We start from the raw sequence: 25,075 nt of genomic DNA on the forward strand, positions 1-25,075 counted from the left end.
GCTTGGTAGTTGATTAAATGTCCTTTGACCAGTAGCTGGCCACTTGGAGTGCCTCTGGTGTTGCCGCAAGGAGGTCCTCCATTGTGCATGTGGCAGGGCTCAGGTTGCATTGCAGGTGGTCTGTAGTGTGCTCTTCTCCACACTCGCATGTTGTGGATTCCACTTTGTAGCCCCATTTCTTAAGATTGGCTCTGCATCTCATGGTGCCAGAGCGCAATCTGTTCAGCGCCTTCCAAGTCACCCAGTTTTCTGTGTGCCCAGGGGGGAGTCTCTCATTTGGTATCAGCCATTGATTGAGGATCTGGGTTTGAGCCTGCCACTTTTGAACTCTCGCTTGCTGAGATGTTTATTTATTTATTTACGACATTTATATGCCGCCCTTCTCACCCCGAAGGGGACTCAGAGTGGCTTACAAGGTATATATACATACAATATATTATTAACATAGTACAATATCAGTTTAAATATTGCTATATTGCACTATATCAATTATACTGTAATATTATTCGTAATATTACATGTAATATAAATATATATAATATATTATTAGTAGTAGTATTATATTGCATTACAATATTATAAATATTATAGGTAAAGGTAGTCCCCTGACATTAAGTCCAGTCATGTCTGACTCTGGGGTGTGGTGCTCATCTCCATTTCTAAGCCGAAGAGCCAGCGTTTTCCGTAGACACCTCCAAGGTCATGTGGCCAGCATGACTGCATGGAGCGCCGTTACCTTCCCGCCGGAGCGGTACCTATTGATCTACTCACATTTGCATGTTTTCGAACTGCTAGGTTGGCAGAAGCTAGGGCTGACAGCGGAAGCTCACACCGCTCCCCGGAATCGAACCTGCGACCTTTCGATCAACAAGCTCTTATATGTATATACAATATATTATATGTATATGTTCCAGCGAGTGTCTCTGTAGATCTTAGAAAACTATTTCTAATAAAATCCCACATTATCTGCTTTAGAGTGGATTATATGGCAGTGTGAACTCAGATAACCCAGTTCAAAGCAGATATTGTGGTATTTCCTGCCTTGATATTCTAGGTTATATGGCTATGTAGAAGGGCCCCCAGCGAACTACATCTACCAGAATCGTATTAAGGAAGAGCCTGGATTAGAATGGGATGACTGTCTCCAATGGGCGTCCGAACTACACTGCCCATGAGCCACCGCGCGGGTCATCGGACTGGCTCCATCCTCGTCCTTCCTGGCTTTGTTTCCCGTCCTATGCTCTGGCTCTTGACCATCCTGATTGGTTCCTCCTCCCACTGGGCATCCAATCGCCTGTCTCCGTTGTTCCTCCCTCTCTTCCCCCACCTTTCCCCTATTGGTACGCGTTCTGCGATTGGTTGAGTCTCACCGGCGCAGAGCCGCCATTGGTCCGGGTCGGTGCATCGCCGGTCTCCGGGAGCCGCGCTGGAGATGGAGGGAGCGCTGCTGAAATGGACAAACTATCTGTCGGGTGAGTCCAAGGCGGATCGGGACGTGGCTTTGGGAGGGAGGGAGGGCCCGCGAGCCCTCCCGTCTCCTAGGCAACGCCCCCCCCCCAGTCCCAGACCCTCAACTCCCTTCTTCCCGTTTCTTAGCAACGCAGCCATTCCGGGCTGGGAGGGAAGGAGGGAGGGGAGCGTCTACACTGTGGAATGGGTGCAGTCTGGCACCACTTGGGCTGCCAGGGCTCAATGCTTGAGGAATCCAGGGATTTTTAGTTTTACAGAGTCTTGAGCCTTCTCTGCCAAAGAGTGCAGGGGCCTCACCAAACTACACCTCCCAAGAGTCCAAAGCATTAAACCATGGCAGTTCAAGTAGTATCAAACTGCATTAATTCCACAGTGTAGAGGCACCCTGGGACCCCTTTATAGTGGAGAAATAAACTGTTTACCTGTTTTGAAACTCTTCCAGTTTCTTTCTTTTCTTAACTTTCTTTAATAAGCAATTTTGTAAAGACACTTTACAATTTGTTATTTGGGCCTGGCCTCATGTAAACCGCCCCGAGTCCCCATTGGAGGAGATGGTGGTGGGGTATAAATAAAGATTATTATTATTATTATTACAACTGTCTGAAAGGGGAAAACGGGTGCAATAGAGTATGGAAAAATAACTGAAGCAGGCAAAATATAGGAAATCATAGAATAACAGACTTGGAAGAGACCACGTGAGCCATCCAGTCTAACTCCTTGCCATAAAGGAAAAACACAATCAAAGCACCCCCGACAGGTGGCCACCCAGACTCTGTTTAAAAGCTTTCAAAAAAGGAGCTTCGATCCCACTCAGATGCAGTGAGTTCCAATTTTGAACAGCTTGTACGGTCAGGAAGGTCTTCCTAATGTTCAGGTGGAATCGCCTTTCTTGTAATTTGAACCCATTGCTGCAGGTCTTAGTTTTCAGGCAGGGCAGCAGAAAACAAGACTGCTCCCTCCTCCTTATGACATCCTCTCACATATTTATGCACTAGCCATCCCCTGCCACACGTTGCTGTGACCCAGTTTGGTGATCTGGAAAATAAAGTAATGAGAAAGTGTTGGTTTTTAATATATGTAATTTCTTTATGCTTGTGAGTAAACAGAATTTCTTCTGTTTCTTTGTCAGTGTTGATGTGGAGATTGTTTGGTTTACCTACTCTGGAACAAGCAATATATAATTGTCCTTCTTTAGGGGTCCCTTTCGAATCTATGATACTATATCTCTCTGTGTGAATTATATATATATATCTACTAGCTGTCCCCTGCCACGCATTGCTGTGGCCCAATCTGTTGAACTGGAAAATAAAGTAATGAGAAAGTGTTGGTTTCTAATATATGTAATTTCTTTATGCTTGTGAGTAAACAGTATTTCTTGGTGTTTCTTTGTCAGTGTTGATGTGGAGAGTGTCTGGTTTGCCCACCCTGGAACATGCAACATATCATTGTCCTTCTTTAAGGGTCCCTTTCAAATCTATGATACTATATGTCTGTGTGTGAATCATATCTATTATCTATCTCTATGGCTGGATGGCTCTTTGTCAGGATTACATTTTCTTGCCCTGAAGAAGGGAGTTGGATTGGAAGGCCTTAAGTATTTTCTGTTGGTCATGGAGGTTCTGTGTGGGAAGTTTGCCCCGATTCTGTCTTTGTTGGGGTTCAGAATGCTCTTTGATTGTAGGTGAACTATAAATCCCAGTAACAACAACTCCCAATTGTCAAGGTCTATTTCCCCTAAACTCCGTCTGTGTTCATATTTGGACATATGGAATATTCGTGCCGAGTTTGGTCCAGATCCAATATTTTGTAATGTATAAAGGTACATTTAGCTACTATTTCCTGTTTTGGGAGAGAGAAAATAGGAGAAAAAACAACTCGGTCAAGTAAAGTGAACAAACGTATTTTGAATCTTCTAGAGATGATTTTAGAGCGTCTTCCAAAATGCACGCTGGGGTGACTTTTTTTCTTCCAACAGCCCCTACTTTTACGATTCTATTTTCATGGCAAGATACAATAACAATAACAACAACAACAACAACAACAGTTTATTTGTTATCCACCTCCTCATGGCTTGAGGTAGGCTACAACCCAGTCAAAACACATCAACATGAAATACATGTATCAAAACACACCACTATAAAATACACACACCAAAACACATGGTAGATCCATGTGTTATCAACATGCCAGTGTAGACTAATCTGCCTTCCTCTGTTCTTTCAGTTTTACTCTTCACAGGATGCTTAGTAAATTATTCTGGAGTCAGCTGTTTACCTTGCCTGTTGTGACCGCTAGAATAAGATCTCCTAAAGTTAGGATCCTATTCTTTCCCAGGTCAAGTTTCTTGAATGACTTACTGCAAACATGCTGCTGCAACCTAACACTGAAAGTCTCTCTTTCTTCAGCCCTACTTCACTATACTTCTAGATACGTCTGCTTAAGAACTGGTTAAAAATGGTTTGAGCCATAGTTTACCATAAAACATGTGAAACTGTATTTTTTTGTTGCAGAAGGACCTCTGTGCATGTTCACATTTAGCACATTCAACAAAGGAGAATTTGAAACTAGACTTGTTGGTAATACAGTACTTGGAGGAAATGTTCTGAGGCCTCCTGTAATTAACTGAAACTTTTGATAAGGGCAAACCCTATCTTTTGACTATGCTTGGCCTATAAAACGTGCCTTAGAAAAACACCAGTGGGCCTAGAGAGGGACACAAACACTTCTGGTGGGATGAGCACAAATTTTTTGAGCAAAGGTAAGTAAAATCATGGATATTGAATCCATGAATAAAGAGGTTGTATTGTGCATAGGATTTTTTTTCTTATTTCAAACATGTTTGTCTCATGAAACAACATAGACTCAAATCTTCCCTCTTTCTTTCTCCCATCTTAGGTTGGCAGCCCCGGTACTTTGTGCTGGAGAATGGTATCCTCTCTTATTACGACTCTCAGGATGATGTGGGTAAAGGCAGCAAAGGAAGCATCAAGATGGCTGTGTGCGAGATCAAAGGTAAGGACTGCTTTGTGCTGTTTTTGCACCATTTAAACACTTGTGCTGCTTTTTACTTTTCCAGCATCAGGTTTACCCTCTTCGATTAGGGGTACCAGGTTGTTCATTCCCTTTCTCAGGTTTCATTTAGGTTTTGGAACAATTGTCACCTGGCCAGAAATTTAGAACCAAATGCTTAAATCTGCCACCCACTTACTATATATGTTGTTAAATAAATAGAGCGGAGCACCAAAACTGGGAACAAAAATGAAAGGTGAAGATAAGAGAGACAATCCAGTTCCCTTTTGAGATCTTTTGGAATGAAATAATATAGGGAAAAATCCAAATGCAGCTTCCTCTTTATCAAGTTTGGCATCCTGTTGATGTGCATTTTCAATGGCCAGGGAAAAGGACAGGTCACAAATAGCATGATGCAAAACGTCCCACTGGAGAAGTACTGCGGTGTATAATTTCACACATGACAAAAATATTCCCCTATACATTTTGAGAAAGCTTCACCCCTGCATATGTCTTAACTTTATGATTGCATCTTTTGCAAATACACGATCAGGGTGCATTCATTTAACTCGCCTGCCACAGAGTCTATAAATTTGGTGTCGCATATGTGGTGTATGCCATTGAATATTCAATGTGGAAAGTTCATGGGGGATTGATTTAAGTGGTTTCCTTTCGGATCTTTTCCTGCAGTAGTAGTCACAATAGTCCCTTAAATTTGAAAAACTGCTGTTAAATTTGAAAACTGCTGTTAGAAAAAACATTTTGTTGTTGTTTATTGTTTGGTTACTTCTGTGTGTGTTGTGTTTTAATGAGCAACTTAGACTTTATTATGGTTTGGAGTTTTCAAGCATATTCTTCAAGCATTAACTTTTTCCAGGGAAATGTAATTTTTTGAATGACTAATTGTTTAGTTAGTATGAGAGTAGAAGAATGTTTCCTCATTTTTTCTTTTCTCTCTCTACCTTTTTCTTTCTAATTTATGTTTTACTGTTGCCACCTCTTTTTCTACCATATGCATATCTCATTGTGTCCTTGAGGAAGATTTGCTTTTCTAAAATATACTGAGACTGGTATAAATATGCTTTCCTATATTTGGGGGGGGGGGGGGCTGGTGGCACAGTGGGTTAAACTGCTGAGCTGCTGAACTTGCTGGTCAAAAGGTTGGCGGTTCGAATCCGGGGAGTGGCGTGAGCTCCCACTGTCAGCCCCAGCTTCTGCCAACCTAGCAGTTCTAAAACATGCAAAAGTGAGTAGATCAATAGGTACCATTTCAGTGGGAAGGTAATGGCGCTCCATGCAGTCATGCCAGCCACATGACCTTGGAGGTGTCTACGGACAATGCAGGCTCTACAGCTTAGAAATGGAGATGAGCACCACCCCCCAGAGTTGGACACAACTAGACTTAATGTCAGGGGAAACCTTTACATTTACCTTACATCAGGGAGGTTTTTTGTTTGTTTTTTAAAATTAAGAACGCTCCTCCTTTAGGAGCAGATTGGCCAAATACATTTTGCTGCTTAAGGCAATGTTGTTTCTACTTATCCTTGGCTCATCCTATGTACGGGAGCTGACTTTTTCCTTTAATACTGGCAGCAGTGTAACAACATGCCTGGTGGTAGCAGGCCTCCTTGGGGACACAAGAGAGGATATATAGCATACTAGCTGTCCCCTGCCACGTGTTGCTGTGGCCCAGTCTGATGATCTAGAAAATAAAGTAAAGAGAAAGTGTTGGTTTCTAATATATGTAATTTCTTTATGCTTGTGGGTAAACAGTATTTCTTGCTGTTTCTTTGTCAGTGCTGATTAGGAGAATATCTAGTTTGCCCACCCTGGAACATGCAACATGTAATTGTCCTTCTTTAGGGGTCCCTTTCAAATCTATGATACTATATCTGTCATATACATGTGTGTGTGAATCATATCTATCTATATCTATGGCTGGATGGCTCTTTGGTCAGGAGGGCTTTGATTACGTTTTCTTGCCCTGGTGAAGGGAGTTGGACTGGATGGCCTTAAGTATTTTCTGTTGGTCATGGGGATTCTGTGTGGGAAGTTGGCCCCAATTCTGTCATTTGTGGATTCAGAATGCTCTTTGATTGTAGGTGAACTGTGAATCCCCGTGATTACAACTGCCAAATGTCAAGGTCTATTTCCCCCAAACTGCATCTGTGTTCATATTTGGGCATAAGGAATATTCGTGCCAAGTTTGGTCCAGATCCATCATTGTTTGAGTCCACAGTGCTCTCTGGATGTAAGTGAACTACAACTCCAAAAGCCAAGGTCAATGCCCACCAAACCTTTCTAGTGTTTTCTGTTGGTCAAGGGAGTCCTGTGTGCCAAGTTTGTTTCAATTCCATCGTTGGTGGAGTTCAGAATGCTCTTTGATTGTAGGTGAACTATAAATCCCAGCAACTACAACTCCCAAATGACAAATTCATAATTTTTTGAGTGATGGTCACTCCTTGTGTAGTGAGAAGTTATGTTGCCAAATTTGGTGTGATTTTGTTCATTGGTTCTTATGTTTTTAAGGTACTCATTATGCACAGAGCATTTTTATATAGATAGAAGATATGCTTCACTCTGTCAACACTCTTTTGCTGTCTCTGCCTCCTATCATTTGCTGTCTGAGACAATTACCTCATTCTGCCTATTGGAGGCTCTGCCAGGTATTACCTCACCATAATACCGGGATATCCCCCTGTGGTGAACCAAACATGCTTCATGTGTGTCCCCTGTCTGGGGTTTTGGTTTTTGGCTCCCAAAGTGGATGTAGCTGCCACCAGTTTTGCTACCAACATTCTGCAGGGAGGAGATGATACTTGTTCACAAGCAGATTCGTGCATCCAAGGGTATGCACTTCATTTAATGAAAGTGGTGCTTCTAAAGAGAGCACAGCACTTTTCTTGCCACTGCCCTGCCAAATTTCAGCAGCAAAATTGATTATGGTTCCAGGAAGGGGAAGAAATGGCCCCCTGACTTGCAGAAATTTCTTATTTCATATGCCAAAGATGTAACAGTGGAGCCAGGTTCGTGGCTGTAAGGCTGGCTTCACACAAGCCTTCTTGATGAGACCAGTTAATGTGGCTGTTCTTCTGCCTCACAATGGCAAGAAGCTGGACTCCTTGTCCTCCCGTTGTGCATCATTCTGGGCAAGGTCGTGATTCCTCATGGTAGCTCCTCATTCATGTGGGATGCAGAACGTATGACACGGGAAGCATTGATATTGCAGCATTCACTTTGTTGTGTTTTCTTTTTTCTTTTTTTTCATAGTGCACACTACTGACCCCACCCGTATGGAGCTGGTCATCCCAGGTGAGCAGTACTTCTACCTGAAGGCAGGAGGTGCTGCTGAAAGACAGAAATGGCTGGTGGCTTTGGGCAGCTCCAAGGCTTGTCTTGGGGACAGCAGGAGCCAGAAGGAGAAAGGTTGGTTATTCATGTTTTGTAAACCTAGTGAGATTAAGGAGGATGTAGGCAAAGCTGTGGAGTTGTAGGGTGGGGATTGCTGGTACTTGGTGATTAGAAAGAGGAGCTTAACTCTCACACCTCCTAAGCAAACACCTGAGCTTGGCATATTATGTCCTCATGATTTTTTCCCTCTTACAAGAAAAGGACATGCTGACTGGGTGGCTGATGTGCATTTGTGTCTTTCTGGGGGAAAAAATAACCTGGAATGGATGTTTTTTGGACAATAAGGAATAATAATAATAATGAAACTTTATTTATACCACACCACCATCTCCCCAAGGGGACTTGGGGCAGCGTACATGAGGCCAAGCCCAACAACACATCAGTAAAAACAAAACAGCAAACAAATAAAACAGTACAATTAATATAACTTACATATAAACAACAACACAGAGAATTTAAAACCTTATGGTTGGGCCAGATGTAATAAATTAAAATTTTATTACATGAACAGAGGTAGGATGTATCTAAGCAGGAGGGTTTTAAAAGATAATGTAGAGAGACCAACCCAAACTTAAAAGCATCAGATTTGATTTCAGTGTGGTTATTTTCCTATTACTGTACCTCCTTCTCTGCCTCTCAGATCTCGCACCTGCACACCTGCACCGTTTCACTGCAGTCTTCAGGAGTGAGATATGAGAGGCAGAGGAGGAGGTACGGTAATAGGATACAAGGGTGGGCTAGACGGGTAAATGAGGTGTGTTTTCTGGGCCCAGAGCCACTCTATCTCTTTTTTCCATAGCCTGGGTGCCCCAGACACCTGCAGCTAGCTCTGCCCTTCACTTACACCTTCTCGGTGAGGCTCCCCTTCACTTCACCTTTGGGACCGCATTAAGTCCACGATGAATGGATTTTCTTCTATCATCCTTGGACAGCGTCGCCCTTAATACTTTCATACAGTCGCTGCATATGGCAGGGACGCAGCCACTGCCATTTTAGAGCTCCCCCCACAATATGCAGCAACCACAGATTCTCAAATTGGAAGTTTCAGCACCCGCTCTATAAGTCGACTCCCGGCGTATAAGATGACCCCCCGCATATAAGACTCTGGTTAGTACTTAGATGGGCGATGACCAAAGGATACTAGGTGCTCTAGACTATATTTCAGAGGGGGGGAAACTATCAAATCAGCTCTTGTGTATTCTTTGCCTAAGAAATTCTAATGAATTCATGGGACCTTGACAAGTCACCAAGCAACTTGAAGACACATACATACACACAATCATTTGGCTTAATTCTGTATTGAGATAAACCCATGCTGAAATCCAATGGAAAATTTGTCACATTGGATATATGTTTCACTTGTTCCCTTGCCATAAGTTATAATATAATAAATATTCAATTTTATTATCTTTTTCATCCTGCTTTTTCTCTAAGGACCTCAGGGCAGTATACATAGCTCACTCTCCCCTTGTAACTTTTCTGTAAGTAAAGTTGCTGCGACAGGATGGGATGGTGACCACAGATTTCATAATTTGTCAAAGGGAATTAGACAAGTGAATGGTCTGTTGAGGGCATTAATTGTCATGACTAAATGACAACAAGGTAAATAAATATAATAAGAATAAGAATAAATAGCACATAACTGTTCCTTTTTGTTGCTACTAAAGCAGCTCGAAGCAAAGGAGAAAGGTGCATTCCTATATATGGTTCTAACCATATGCTTTTGTTCAGGTCCCTGCCTATCTTTTTTTTTTGTTTTTGTTTTTTTTGCAAACTTGAAAACTGAGGGGACTGCAGCCTGGTGGGTAAAGGCAGGCATGGTACGAGGGAGGGTGCAGGGTTCCCTCCAAGTTTTTCAGTCCAAGAACATTCTGAGTGGATCGCAGGTGTGAAAACCCATTTGTGTGAGGATGCAAATGACCACTCATAGAACCAGATTTACACGTAAGTCACCTGTTCTTCCTGTTTGCAGTGCTTACTGACTGGTTTCTTTTATACTCTCCTTACTGTGTCATACTTGCTTGTCACCCACAGATTTGGACCTAAGCAATGAGTCCCTTGGCAGGAAGTTGTCTGAACTGCGGCTGTATTGTGATGTACTCACACAGCAGGTCCTGGCTGTGCAAGATGCAACACACCCTCAAGATAATGGCTCCCCACTTGACATTCAGGTATGGGGGACAAAACATGAGAGGGGCTTTGTGTGTATATAGTCTAGCTGGGAGAATGTTACTCTTGTGTTTTTTTTAACCGTCTTCAGCCTCTGAAAGGGATTTTATGGAACACAACCAGTAACAGAATTTGCATTTTTTTCTGTTACCAGTTTGAAAGTGTTATTTTCTGTTTAATTATGCAGTACTTACTTTGAAAGTAGTTGTTATGAAAGTAGTTGGCTGCCACAAACTATATTGAATTGGTTGAGACTCTGTGAGATATTCATTGAAAAACTATAGCAAAATGAGCTGCAGGATGTCCCACAAAAAAAGCTTTTGCAGTTTAATAAACTTTGTCTGTATTTTATGATAGGAGATGACATTTATAGTCCAGGAACAAAATTGTGTTACATAGTGTAATTATTGTAGCCCTTGGATATAACAGAGACCAATACCCCACAATCTGGTTTTATACGGACCTTTTAAGTAATATATTATTTAAGGATATGAGAACAAGTTCTTCATCTCTGGGAGATGCTTGTATAGAAGAATCTTCATTAATATCCAAATTTTCTCCACTAAATGAGGTTCAAAGCATCTAACAGCATATTTAAAAACAATACATATTAAAACTCTTTGTAATTTTTGATGTTGTTAGGTTAATTAAAGGGCCAAATGGGAATTTATGTAGTGTTACCTCTTTAGTAATATCAATAACATTAACCCTAATTATACTTCCATCAGAGATACCTAAAGGCTGCTTTTGTATAACTACATCCCCAGAAGTAAACATGTGCCAAATTACATTAAAAATTATCCTAGAGTACCATAAATACATAAATAGAGTACCATAAATAGAGTACCATAAATGGAGCCCCTGGTGGCGCAGTGGGTTAAAGCACTGAGCTGCTGAGCTTGTTGATTGAAAGGTCGCAGGTTCGATTCCGGGAAGCGGCGTGAGCTTCTGCTGTCAGCCCTAGCGTCTGCCAACCTAGCAGTTCGAAAACATGCAAATCATGCAAATCAATAGGTACCGCTCCGGCGGGAAGGTAACGGCGCTCCATGCAGTCATGCCGGCCACATGACCTTGGAGGTGTCTACGGACAACGCTGGCTCTTCGGCTTAGAAATGGAGATGAGCACCACACCCCAGAGTCAGACATGACTGGACTTAATGTCAGGGGACTACCTTTACCTTTACCTACCATAAATGCAAGATGTTATATAAATTAATATCATAATTCTGGATTTCTTATTTTTCTTTGGGATGGAAAAAGTACCACTACATAAAATCCCCAAGACTCTGGAACTCTTCCCCTCTCTCCAAAAATTGGATGCATTTTCTGGCCCAGTACAGCACAGAACTGCCCTGAAATCCAACCACCTGATTTCTCTCTCCTTCAACCACTCTTCCAAGTGTTGTCATGTCACCTTTGGGTCATGGTGAACATGCCTGCTGCTGCAGTCTGCAAGAATACAGTTTAGTGGCAATCTGCAGGCATACAGTCGAAGCAGCAGAAGGCAGTGTGGTGCTCTAAATGTTGCCGGACTGCAGTTCCTGTGATCCTTAGCCAGATGTAGGGGAAAAAATAGAAAACATAGTTATCTTGTTCTTGTCCCTTGCTTATTTAAAGTAATTTATTCCATTGAACTCAAGCCTTACTGTAGGTTGGGTCTCTGCAAAAACTCATGCTGAAAATGTATTTCCCACCCCCATTTTTAGCATTTTTTTTGGAACCACTGCACTTTTCTCTAAAGTGCCTTCCCAGCACAAACAAATAAAAAAACCCTCTAAGTGTCTGAATACTATATTTAAACATTATTTTAAAATTTGATATCTTTTAAAAAAATTATTGGTATCTCTGATCCTCTTATACAGTGGTTCTCAACCTGTGAGTCCCCGGATGTTTTGCCCTTCAACTCCCAGAAATCCTAACAGCTGGTAAACTAGCTAGGATTTCTGGGAGTTGTAGGCCAAAACACCCAAGAACCTACAGGTTGAGAACCACTCCTTTAATATGTGACAATTCAGAATTGTGTTTGGTTCCTTTCCATTTTATAGTTCTCATCTAGCGAGATAAGCTGGCAGATATTTGTTTGCTTTTAATAGCAAAGCTGCAGTTGCCTTTTCCCTTGCATTTGGAATGTTTACATTTAGTAAAGATGAATAATGTATTGATTAAATGTCCCAGTTCTTTATTATATGCTTTATAAAAATACCCATATTTACTCAAATCTAATGCTCACCTTTTTTTTTGGCTAAATTACCTTCCCAAAATTAGGGTGTGCATTAGATTTGCATAATACAGGAATCTTAGTGCTGAGCCAAAGCAAAAGGGGAAACTGCTTCAGGAGCTGCACTTGGAGCTCCTATTTGAGGGACCTCATCTTTAATTTAATTGCCATGGCTGAATGCTATGTAGTGCTGGGTTTTGTTGTTTGGTGAGGCATCAGCATTCATTGGGAGCCCCCATGATCCCTAACTACAACCTCCATGACCCCATTGCATTGAACCAAGGTAGTTAAAGTGGATTTATTCTACAGCATTGATACATCCGTGGGTTTTCTTTTCCATTGCTGAAAGCTTTGGTGTTCCAATATTTTTATATTTAAAGAAGGAATTCTAAGCAGGCAGGCAGTGTAATGCACATTTTTTGACCAAATCAGAAAGAATGCAATTTTTTGCCACTGCGTATTGCATTCACTAGCAAATACTTTTTTTGGTTTTGGGGTTTTTAAAATGGAGGTGTGCATTCGATTCGATTGCACATTAGACTCGAATAAATATGGGTATATTGTTAAAGTGTCTTGGTCTGGAATTTTATTTAGTTTTTGATGCTCCTTGTTATTATGCTGAAATTTCACTGCCTAGTGTTCTCTTTCAAACACAGCAAAATAGCTTTTGGAAACAATTAGAGGATTCCTTTGTAATTCACTCTTTAAAGCAAGATCTAAGGCCTCATCTACACTGATTATCTAATGCAGTTTGACAATAGCTTCAAATTAAGGCAGCCAGATAATCAACACCCCTTAATGTGCATTAATGATCTGTGGTTTGTGTAAACACCATCCAGGCCTTAAACTGGTTCCAGGATGTTCTGTGTAATTATCTGTACACCTAAACCACTTTCTTCAGTCATAGAATCATAGAGTTGGAAGAGACCTCATGGGCCATCCAGTCTAACCCCCTGCCAAGAAGCAGGAATTGCACATTTGATTCAAGGTAGGAAAGTACATCAAATGGTCGATGTAGAAGGGGCCAAAATTCCATTATTAGTCCTGACTAGAATAGATTCATTGAATTGGTAAAATGTACCCATGTGTTGACTCACTATCTAACCATTGAGTGATTAGATCTACTCTAGTTAGTATTAATCAACTGGATTAAAGTTATCTGCCTCCAGCAGACAAGAGTTCTTTCTCCCACCCTGTACATTCCACAGATATATAAACCTCACTTGCCTAGTTTCCAACAGACTTCACAACCTCTGAGGATGCCTGCCATAGATGCAGGCAAAACGTCAGGAGATAATGCTTCTGGAACATGGCCATACAGCCTGGAAAACTCACAGCAACCCAGTGATTCTGGCCATGAAAGCCTTCAACAACACAAAGTTATAAAGTGTTTTAGTTAATGAGATTTTTTTCCTGATACTGCTACCATTATTGATGTTGAAAGCATTATTGATGTTGAAAGCACAACTAATAGACTGTTCAAAAACCCAAACAGACTATTTGTGATAACATAATGGTTTTCCAACTTTAGAAGAATCCAGCAATTTCAGTCTCTCTGATATTTCCCAATACTGTTTTATTATCAATGTCTGATATCATAGTGGAGAATTTTCATGTGCAGTCACATGTTTGAAGGATCTTGCACATGGATACCAAGGCTGCACAGACTGCCATTACTCTCCTTCATCCTGTTCTGCTGCTCTTGACTTTCCCCAGAAAATGAATGAAGCATCATCCTTGTTACAAGCAACCTGCAGCCAGTTCATCTCAACGCTAGAGGACTGCATGAAATTCGCAAACACGCGATTGGCTCCAGAGCTCTACCACCCTTCAACGGTCTCTCAGCTTTCTGATTTTGTGGGCACTAAACTACCACATTCCCACCGGGTGAGTCTGTTTTTCCATTAATTTCTTCCTTGTTTTTATATTATATCTGGTACATTTTGGAAACAAGCTTCACAAATGATTTCCTGAGCAAAAGGGTGTTGTTATTGTATGGCACCCAGGGCTAAAATTGTTTGCTGGGAAATTTGGGATATCTGTCCCTTTGGTCATTCAATCCAGAGTGAAATGTATTGAATGTATCCTTAATGTATAAATGTTTTCAATAGCAGGTAAAAAAATTTGAAATTCTGTATATTTGCATTTATTTGGTTTTGATTTCAAAACTAAAGGAGGCCATCCTTTTATCACAATACACAGGTTGTGTGTGCTTATGTAACAGTATTGTCTTAAGGCACAGCTAGGGAATCTGTGGGTCCTCCAGGTGATGTTGGACTCTAACCCCCATCACCCCAAGTCACCATAGACAATGGCAAGAGATGGAAGACAATGTAATCAACAACATTTTAACTTGTCATTTTGACAATTAATGGACTGTATGTGCAGATCATTAAAAAAGCAGCAGCTGCGATATGTTCCTGTTGCCATACTAAAATTAAGGGCTGCGGTGATGCAGTGGGTTAAACCCTTTTGCTGCTAAACTTCTGACCTGAAGGTTGTCTGAATTGCTGACCTGAAGGTCGGCAGTTCAAATCCATGAGATGAGGTGAGCTTCCATCTGTCAGCCCCAGCTCCTGCCAACCTAGCAGCTTGAAAACATACAAATGTATGTAGATAAATAAGTACCGCTTTCCGTGGGAAAAGGCAAAGAGATGGTCCAGGCAATCTAGCCGGCCACACAACCAGGAGGTGATAACGCAGGTTCCTCGGCTTGAAAATGGAGAAAAGAGCCTCCCCAGAACCAGAGATGAGCACCGCCTCCAGAAGCCAGAAATGAAAGGAGAAACCTTTGTTTGTGTGTCTCATTGTATATGATTGTAAAGGCATTGAATGTTTGCCTATGTATGTAAATGCTGTAATCCGCTTTGAGTTCCCTAGGGGAGAAGGGCAGAATATAAATAAAATGTGTTATTATTATACTGACACAAAAACACAGTGTGACACAGCAAAAGAGATATATATTCTGGATTTCGTATCAGAAAATCACAAGTTACCTTACTTGGATCTGCGCACATAATTTGAAAATGTATTATTATTGTTACTATTATTAGGAAAGCATTAATTACCAAAGTGGAGCAATTTCATTTTGAACCAGCTGTAACAAAGTTATTGTTCATCAGCCTACTTTAGGTCTTTGTTCCCTATGTTCCTCTTTAGCTGTCCTACCAAATTGGATTCCTCAAAATTTACTTTCAATTTTCATCAGACAGCTTAGCCTATGGTCATACTGACTTCAGGGTGATGGGAGCTGTAGTCCAATGTATCTATTATATATTGTTATGCAATGTGTCTCTCATGGCACCAGATATTATCTGCTTGTAAACTGGACCTTGAGGGTTTCTCTATCTTTTTGAAGCTGCGTCCTTCTCTATAGCTGTACACCAACAATTCGAAAGAATAAGAAGAGCTAATATAATTGGTGATTTGGTCTAATTTTATGGTGAAGAAGGAAGAGCTATGTCTAATGGGATTCCTTCTAATCTGAATTTACTGCTGCTGTCCCAAGCAGTACCTCTCTATGAGAGTTAGCCAAAAGAGTGGTTTCAAAATTTCCTGGTACAGTTCATTTAACATTTTAGAAAATCAACTAAAGATTGTACATCCAGCTGAAAACTTATACCGCATACTGATTAAACCATTACTCGAGTATAAGCTGACCCGAATATAAGCCGAGACACCTAATTTTACCACAAAAAACTGGAAAAATGTATTGACTCGAGTATAAGCCGAGGGTAAGAAATGCAGCAGCTACTGGTAAGTTTCAAAATAGAAATAGATACCAATAAAATTACATTAATTGAGGCATCAATAGAGTAAATATTCAAAAATATTTTCTTAAAATTGTAATTTAAGACAAAGCTGTCCAACTCTGATTAAACCATTATTCTAACCTTCTTCAATGTGAATGTGCTTACATATCCTTCCAATAATAATAAAGGGAGTAAAATAATAAATGTAATAAAAATAATAATAGAGTAAAATTATGGTAATGTAATAACAGTAATAAGAGTAAAATATTAAATGTAATAATAACAATAATAAATAGAGTAAAATAATAAATGTTGTAATAACAATAAAGAGTAAAATAATAAATGTAATAATAATAATAAAGAGTAAAATAATAAATGTTATAATAACAATAAAGAGTAAAATAATAAATGTTATAATAATAATAGAGTAAAATAATACTAATAACAGAGTAAAACAGTAAATATCATTGACTCGAGTATAAGCCGAGGGGAGATTTTTCAGCCTAAAAAAGGGGCTGAAAAACTAGGCTTATACTCAAGTATATACAGTAATTTACTGGTTGAGACCTTTTTGATGGTTTCAGTTCATGGTAGTTTAACCAGTTAAAGCAGTGGTTCTCCACCTGTGGGTCCCCAGATGTTTTGGCCTACAACTCCCAGAAATCCCAGCCAGTTTACCAGCTGTTAGGATTTCTGGGAGTTGAAGGCCAAAACATCTGGGGACTCACAGGTTGAGAACCACTTAGTTAAAGCCTTATGAATGACTTAGGAAGTAGTCACGGATGTTCTGGAGTGGTGATCTGAAATACCACAATTATTCCTGCACGTATCAATCTGGACTAATGGGATGTTGCATTGTGTTTATGTCTCCACCCCCACCCCTTGCTGCCTCTGCCTTCAGGTGAGACGTTCTATGAGCCACACAGGCATAGTCTCCTCAGACAGGTAAGCACTCATGGGGAAGGCATTTGGTTTTTGTAAATGCATTTTTATATCTTGAGACCATTTTATTTGCTGGATGGCCTTTGGTTAACTATTGTAAAGTGTACGAGTGTTGTGTATGATGAGGTGGTTTCCCAAGTCTATGTGTAACATTCCCAGGAAATGCTCGAAGAAGAAAGTGTGTGAGGGGAAGAAGGATACATATGGATATCCTTCAATCTTGCTAAAAAATCAGAGGGGAAAATTCATGGCTCAAATATTTCCCTTCTTCTCTGTGACCACCTCATTTTTCAACACACACTTATTTTTTAGAATGAGAAAGGGTGTAGTTGACAACAGAAGAAGAGTTCAGCCAAGGCAAGGCTTAGCCTGTCTTTTGTCAAGTGCTCTTCTTCCTTGAATGAGAATGGAGTCAAAAGAAAAGGGACTGTCAGGGAGGGTCACCTAGCAGTATGTACACACCCCATTACAAACCAGATCTAAATAACAGTGCGTAGATGGGCGGATGAGATTTGTAAAGGTGTGTCTCTCTCTGAATCCATACAGTTTCAAATTCTCCAGTATTTAGCTAATGATCTGGTTGTTCCTTGCCCCCAATCCACATTTTGTATTTGCTTTAGAAATGAGATTTTGAGTTTTAAAAGTAAAGATGAGAAAGGGAGTACCTTTTTTTTTAAAAAAAAAAAAGAAAGAAGAGCAAATGTAAAATATATCATAAGTAAAGCGAGCAGATCATTGTTTACTGGGTTGCTGTGAGTTTTCCAGGCTGTATGGCTATGTTCCAAAAGTATTCTCTCCTGACGTTTACCCACATCTATGACAGGCATCCCCAGAGGTTGTGAGGTCCCTTGGAGACTAGGAAAGTGGGGTATATATATCTGTGGAATGTCCAGGGAGGGAGAAAGAACTCTTGTCTGCTTGAGGCAAGTGTGAATGCTGCAATTGATCACCTTAATTAGCATTGAATGGCCTTGCAGCTTCAAGGTTTGACTGATTGCTGCCTGGGGATCCTTTGTTGGGAGGCATTAGCTGGCCCTGATTGTTTCTTGTCTGGAATTCCCCTGTTATTTAGTGTTGTTCTTTATTTACTCTCCTGGTTTTAAAGGTTTTTTTTAAAAAAAAAATCGGTAGTCAGATTTTGTTCATTTTCATGGTTTCCTCCCTTCTGTTGAAGTTGTCCAAATCCATGTGGATTTCAATAGCTTCTCTGTGTCGTCCCACATGGTGATTGTTAGAGTGGTCCAGCATTTCTGTGTTCTCGAATAATATGCTGTGACCAGGTTGGTTCATCAAGTACTCTGCTGTGGCTGACTTCTCAGGTTGAAGTAGTCTGCAGTGACTTTCATGTTCCTTGATTCATGTTTGTGAAACATCAGGGGAGAATGCTTCCGGAACATGGCCATACAGCCCAGAAAACTCACAGCAACCCAGTGATTCCAGCCTTGAATGCCTTCTACAGATAATTGTTTATTTTGCATCAAGTAAATTTCCTTTTTGTGCAGAGCAACCGGCCACAAAATCATCCAGCAGTAAGTTTGTTTCTGTGTTTATTGCATTTATAAACATCTTGAGACGTAATTCAAGCCAGTTTACAATATTTGTAAAGGATTAAGCTAGTTCCCCAAACTTAAAAAAATTAAATAACATTTTTAAAGGTATTTTAAAAAGTTAGAAACATCTCAAACATATTTGCTTTTAGCCGCGCAGCCTCAGTGATGCAGGGTGGGAGGTGGGGGCATGAGACGTAGAAGTCCCACCCATTCATCCCTGAAACGTTTCTTTGCAGGGCTCTGGAGCCAACCCGTGTCCCACCCGTCCCTCCCAGGGGCACCGTTACTGTGCTACGCAATTTGGAGGAAATGGTGATGTTACGATCGCAGCACTGGGGGCAACAGGGTGCCCACCCCGAGAGCCCCACTGGCACCATCATCGAAGAAGCAGTTGGTAGGAGCCATCACCAAATAAATGCATGAGGTTAATAAGGGAAGAGAGAGATGATGTAGAAACACTGGGGCGGTTATACATAGAGGAAGGGGAGATGCTCAGCACAAGGAAGATAGTTTTGCCAGCAGTACTGTATTTTGCAAAAAAAAGAGCCAGCATGATGTAGTGGTATCACAGACTAAAGCTCTGGATGAACAGGGTTCCAGTGGAAACCCACTGTTTCCCAGACACTCTCATGGTCCTTACACAGAGCCATCTAACCCAGAATATCAAGGCAGAAAATCCCACAATATCTGCTTTGAACTGGGTTATCTGAGTCCACACTTAGAAGAAGGCAATTATTTTATTTATTTTGTATCAAAAGCATTGTATGAATTAGTATAAAACTGATAAGAATAGAAGGAGCACAAGCAGCTAAATATCTTTTGACCAAAGACGGGCAACAGCACCCGCATTTTCTGTTGCAGTGACAAACCTCCTCTGAATAAATCTTGCCAAGAAAACCTAGGATAGAATTGCTGTAATTCAAAGTGTACCTGAAGACGCATAATTATTACATCCTGTTTTTGCAATATTTCACTCACTTTCACAGAAGATTGAAGTTACATTTTAATATAAAGTATATAGGATTTGCAAAGACCTGCAAACATATAAGGGGAAATTCATATATAAAATTAATGTATATAGATAGATACAGATATATAGGTACATAGAGATTGCAAGGGCTTGTAGGGGGAAATGCCTCTATGTCTGTAGGATAGATTAACAAATATTTTAGGGGAGCATGCCTCTATACACACACACACACACACACAGAGTAAAGTCTTGCTTATCCAATATAAACAGGCCAGCAGAACATTGGATAAGTGAAAATATTGAACAGTTAAGGAGGGATTACGTCAAATTACGTTATGATTTTAAAATTAAGCACCAAAACATCATGTTTTATAACAAGTCAACAGAAAAAGCAGTTCAATATGTGGTAACATTACATAGTAATTACTGTATTTATGAATTTAGCACCAAAACATCGCAATGTATTGAAACAGCTGTGGATCCAGGCGGGAGGTAGACTCTGTTGGATAATACAGAACGTTGGATCAGCGAAGGTTGGATAAGCGAGACTCTATATATAGAGAGAGAGAGCGGGGGGGGGGGTGTAAAGACTTCAGGAGAAAAATTTATATATCTGTAGGGCTTGCAAAGGCCAGTGAACACTTCCAAGGGTACAAAAATGCACATAAAAAGTTAATACATTTAGAGACACAGAAATCGGGCTTGCAAAAAAATTCGGGGGAAATGCATATATAAGATGAATATGCATATAGGTATTTGCAGATAACATAGGGCTTGCAAAGATTTCTAGGGGGAAAATCTATATATTATTTACAAGCTCCCCCTCCTCTCCCTTTTCAAAACATTCCCTTTTCTCTCTTTCTCTCTCTTTTTATTAAAAAATAAGAGTTTCCAAAATGGGCAACCCCAGCCTGGGAGGAGTAGTGAAGTGAGGGACACTTTGGAAAAGAAGACAGACTGTTAAGGGAAGGGAAGAGGAGAGAGAAATATATCATATATTGCAAGCAGTGGCTGGAAGCAGCTTGGAGCCTTGATCCCATTATATGCTGAGGGAAGCTTTTTCAGCCCCTCCCAAAAAGGGTACTTGCTAAAAGGATATTACAGTGTTTGCTTTCCTAGAATATTTAATTTAGGCAAAACCCAGTTGTATCCTGATCACAGACCCAGCATACATTATTATTATTATTATTATTATTATTATTATTATTATTTTGCTGTGGTTAAATTGATGTGACTATACTCTCTTCCTTTTTAAAGACTACATTTTTTCACTGTAAAGGAAGCAGCCAGAAGTCATTCAGATCATGCAAACGTTTTAGAAGAAGATCACTGGATTAAAAACAGGCCTTTCTCATATTTAACACATATGGGTCAGGAGGAAATTAAGAGATCAAGTATAATAAAAACTGATAGGTCTCAGGCCACAACAGGAGCCAATGCTAAAGTAGCTTCTTCTGGATGCAACAAATACTGTCCTTCGGGCATTTTCAAGATGCATTATTGGAGTGCTTCCTGATAATAATTTCAAATCATGATCGCTAGTACTGAATTGCAACAATGTCCTTTGTTTCTATTCCATTTTGTAAATATGAATAGGGACTATTGTGGCTCTCAATGTTTTCTTTCTCAGTGCAGCCATCATTGCTTGTCACGATAAAAATAGTCTGGCTTTTGAAAAACTGGTTATGCTCTGTAATGATCACATTTATAGTTGCACAAGAGAGCTAGTATGGTGTATTGGTTTGAGTGCTGGACTACAGCTCTGGAGACCAAGGTTCAAATCCCTGCTCAACCATGGAAGCCCATTGGGTGGCTTTGGGCAAGTCACACTTTCTTGTTCTCAGAGGAAAGCAATGGCAAACCCTCTCTGAGCAAATCTTTACAAAGAAACCCTGTGATTGATTTGTCTTTGAGTCGTCATAAGTCTGACTCGAAGGTACACAACAACAATAAATACCTGCACACTTTTGTCCTGTCCTCTTGTAAGGCCTTGTGCCAGAATTGAATATAGCATTCCATCCTTCTTGTAAGGAGCTTCTCAGAACAAAACAGTCCAAAAAAAGGAGTTAGCTTAAAGAAAAAGAATATTTTAAAAAAGAGATATTTAAATAGGTTGAAAAAAAACACATTTCTTATAGTGTGCACACAAGCACAGCCTTTGCATCCATCCCATTACACTCCTGATTTCTGCAACTAATCAGTGCAATGAGCAGAAATAGAATGAGCATACTCATATGTACTTTGGGCTCCAATTAGAAACCACTTTAATTTTTTTGGAGCTCCTACCTGTATTCATGCAAGACAATAGGCACAAACTTTGGCTCATGCACGCGGGTATTTCTTGATTATTCTCTCCTGGTGATGTAGTTGTTAAACTAATCAGGGAGGTTTATTTAGCATGGCAACCAAATCAGGTTTTTAGCATGCCATTACGTTTTCAAATCAAGACTTCTCAACAAAGATTTTGTGAATCCTTGTTTATATCACTGCATCAACTCACAGTTCCTAATTCAGATGACATGTTGAACAAATCCTTCCTGATTTATTTATTTATTTAGAGTTTTTATAACCTGGTCTTCTCGACCTCCGAGGTGGGACTCAGGCCAGCTAACAACATAAAATTCAATATAAGAAAACATTATAAATCATCAATATAAAATACATTAAAATACAATTCATACAATTCATACAAGTTACAGCAAAAATCAGTTCGTCAAAAAGAATCACAAATTCATTGCCATCCGCCAGAAAGGTCAGCAGTTATTGACTCAGTCATCATTCTGCAAATGCAGTATCCCAAAGCCATGTTTTTACCAGCTTTCTAAACATCAGGAGGGAGGAGGCAGATCTAATCTCCATCGGGAGGGAGTTCCAAAGCCGAGGGGCCACCACCGAAAAGGCCCTGTCCCTCGTCCCCACCAAACGTGATTGCGAAGGCGGTGGGACCGAGAGCAGGGCCCCTCCAGAAGATCTTAACAACCTTGCTTTGTATGGTAGTTGCAGAGAGGCACAAAGATTTTATTGAACTTTACTTGGACTGGTTTGGACGACGATTTTAATCTGATGAACTAGTTCTAATGTATATATTTTTAAACTATTTTAATGTATATGGATGTTTTTATTATGTGTTTTATATCATGTTTGGTATTGAAACATTGCCTGTTAGGAAGCCGTTCTGAGTCCCTACTCGGAGGTCAAGAAGGACGGGGTATAAATGCTTTAAATAAATAAATAAATGAATGAATAAAATAGACACTGATGGGCTATATACCCCAGCACAATCTTGTACACAGGAAGCTGGTATTCCCCAGGATGCTAGTCTATCGTTCCGTATAAATGTGGTTTTGTAAGTCTCCAGTCCTATTGTACATAAGCCTTCCTGTGAAAGGATCAGTCATGTTTTATCTGATGCACTTGAGTAATTAATCTCTATCATCATCATCATCATCATCATCATTGTCATTATTTATATTCTGCCACCAACTCCCCAAAGGGACTTGGGGTGGCATTACAAGGCACTCCAATGCAACATATAACATAAATGGTACATAAGTATAAAACAATATCACAAAAAAATGATAAAACAACTACTTTCAACAAATATAATATTTATTATTTATTTACTTTACTTTACTTATATACTGCTCTTCTCAGCCCTCAGGCAACTCAAAGCGGTTGACAACATCAATGCAAAACATCACAAGACAAGTATAAAGCCATTAAAAACAGATTATAGCATCAACAATTAAACATTAGTATAACAATCAATTAGCGCCTCAACAGTAAAATCAGAATCCAGTCTCAACATCCATTATTCCGTATTCCTATGTTCAATTATACTGTTTAGTCGAATGCTTGTTCGAACAGCCAGGTCTTCACCTTCCTCCGAAATGCCAGCAGAGAGGGGGCCGATCTGATATCTACAGGCAGGGCGTTCCACAGCCGAGGGGCTACCACTGAGAAGGCCCTGTCTCTCGTCCCATGTATATTCTGTGTTTTGAAAACACATTAAAATGATAAAGTCTCTTTATCATTTTAATGGTAAAGAGACTTAAAATGGTAAAGAGACTTTAGGGACACCCTGTATATTCTATTATTTGCCTCTTGACTCTCATAAGAAGTGTGACCTAGAAGTGTGACCTAGGAGACTGCAGGGCAGAGGGATAATGTCTGAGCTCATGACTGAAGGCTTACACTCTCATTCTCATACAGCTTCTTCTTCCTTTTCACTACAGATACACCGCTGCCACTGCAGGACTCTCCAGAGAATTCAGCCGGAAGTGGCCAATTACTCTAATCTGGATTCTACAGCTGCTTCAACTCGTGGACAGTTTGGAGCTGCTTGCTTTGGAGCAGTCTTCACTGCTTGTGTGCTGGCTAGGTAGCTAGAACCATTGGCCTGAGGTTCCCTCCTCTAGCATAGGAATAGCCCAAGGCCTGTAGGATGTGTGGCCAGATGCACTCTGTGTTCCTGTGGCATTGGCAAGCATCAAGAGCGAGGAGTAGGTTCCAGGCTCAGCTTTGTATTTTGGTCTTGTGGTTGCCACTTGTTAGGAAGTTATGCCAGGTCTGCTGGGCATGCCTTGGTAAGAAGGAGATGGGGTGACAGGAGAGGGATCAGTTCTTCATGCTGGACTAAGCAGGCATGGGGAGTTGGCCCTGAAAAGAGCATGGGATGCTTGGGAGGCATCTTTTTACTGGAGAGATTCTGCAGACATCTCCTGGTGCCCATGCTCTTATTAAATTAACTCCAGGCATCGAAGCCTAGAAAATCATGGTGTCTGGTGTGGAACATGTTCCTCAACCTTTTGAGCCTAAGATCTATACAGTTTTCCAGCTTCAGAGGTCATCTTGGCAAGCGCTCTCCTCCTTAGTGACTTTATAGGACACCACTGATCCAGGAATGTACAATATTTTCCCATGGAGGATTTGGCATCCCCTTCTTCCTCGACAGAGAGCAGTTCCTTTAAGCCCCCAATTTTCTCCAACTCCAATTCATGGAGTTGGCCCTACGGGATGTAAAATTCCTCCTATGTTCTCCTTGCTTCTCTTTAGCTCTTTGTCGAGAGAGTATGTAGGCAAGACCCATGGTAGGAAAAATAGCTTCTGTGGACATCTAACATGAATGCAACATTCGACCCCTCCCCTCATAGGGTGCGGATTCAGGTGACTACAGCCATTTGCTTACCAAACGTCAGCTCACTCTCTCAACTTTTGTGTACAGGAGCAAAGTCTTTGTTTTGTGGAATTGTTTGTATTTGACATTTTTGTACAGAAACATGGCAAGATCTTGGGAGGCTCTGTGTGTGTGCGTGAGTGCAAACACGTGAAGCGGTGTGTCTGCGTGTGTATCACTTTCTTTGTCTCTCACTGGAACCTGTTTTAAGTGGAGAGCCCTGCCAAAGATCAAACTCTAATTTTGAATGAAGACTCTAATTTTTGAAACAAAACGTGGTGTCATCACTATATCTTGTTTCCTCTGTGGGATGGAACAGAAGTCCCGTGGGGGCTTCCCTCGAGCAAGCGGAGCCAAAAATAAAGCAGGCACCATTGCTTGATGTGTCTGAAGCAAACAAGAAGATGC

At 40.6% G+C, this 25,075-nt stretch overlaps 1 protein-coding gene across 1 annotated transcript; it reads left to right on the forward strand.

Annotated features, from left to right (window-relative positions):
- The first annotated feature begins 1,353 nt into the window (after positions 1-1,353).
- On the forward strand, positions 1,354-24,941 carry LOC132767666 (pleckstrin homology domain-containing family A member 3-like). Its single transcript, XM_060762874.2, has 8 exons — positions 1,354-1,472; positions 4,366-4,482; positions 7,750-7,905; positions 9,925-10,061; positions 13,994-14,164; positions 16,931-16,974; positions 18,758-18,915; positions 23,727-24,941. The coding sequence occupies exons 1-8, from the start codon at positions 1,433-1,435 to the stop codon at positions 23,786-23,788; spliced, it is 885 nt and encodes a 294-aa protein (XP_060618857.2). The 5' UTR covers positions 1,354-1,432; the 3' UTR covers positions 23,789-24,941.
- The last annotated feature ends 134 nt before the right edge of the window (positions 24,942-25,075 follow it).

The sequence above is a fragment of the Anolis sagrei genome, chromosome 2 (genome assembly GCF_037176765.1).
Source record: "Anolis sagrei isolate rAnoSag1 chromosome 2, rAnoSag1.mat, whole genome shotgun sequence".
NCBI lineage: Eukaryota > Metazoa > Chordata > Lepidosauria > Squamata > Dactyloidae > Anolis > Anolis sagrei.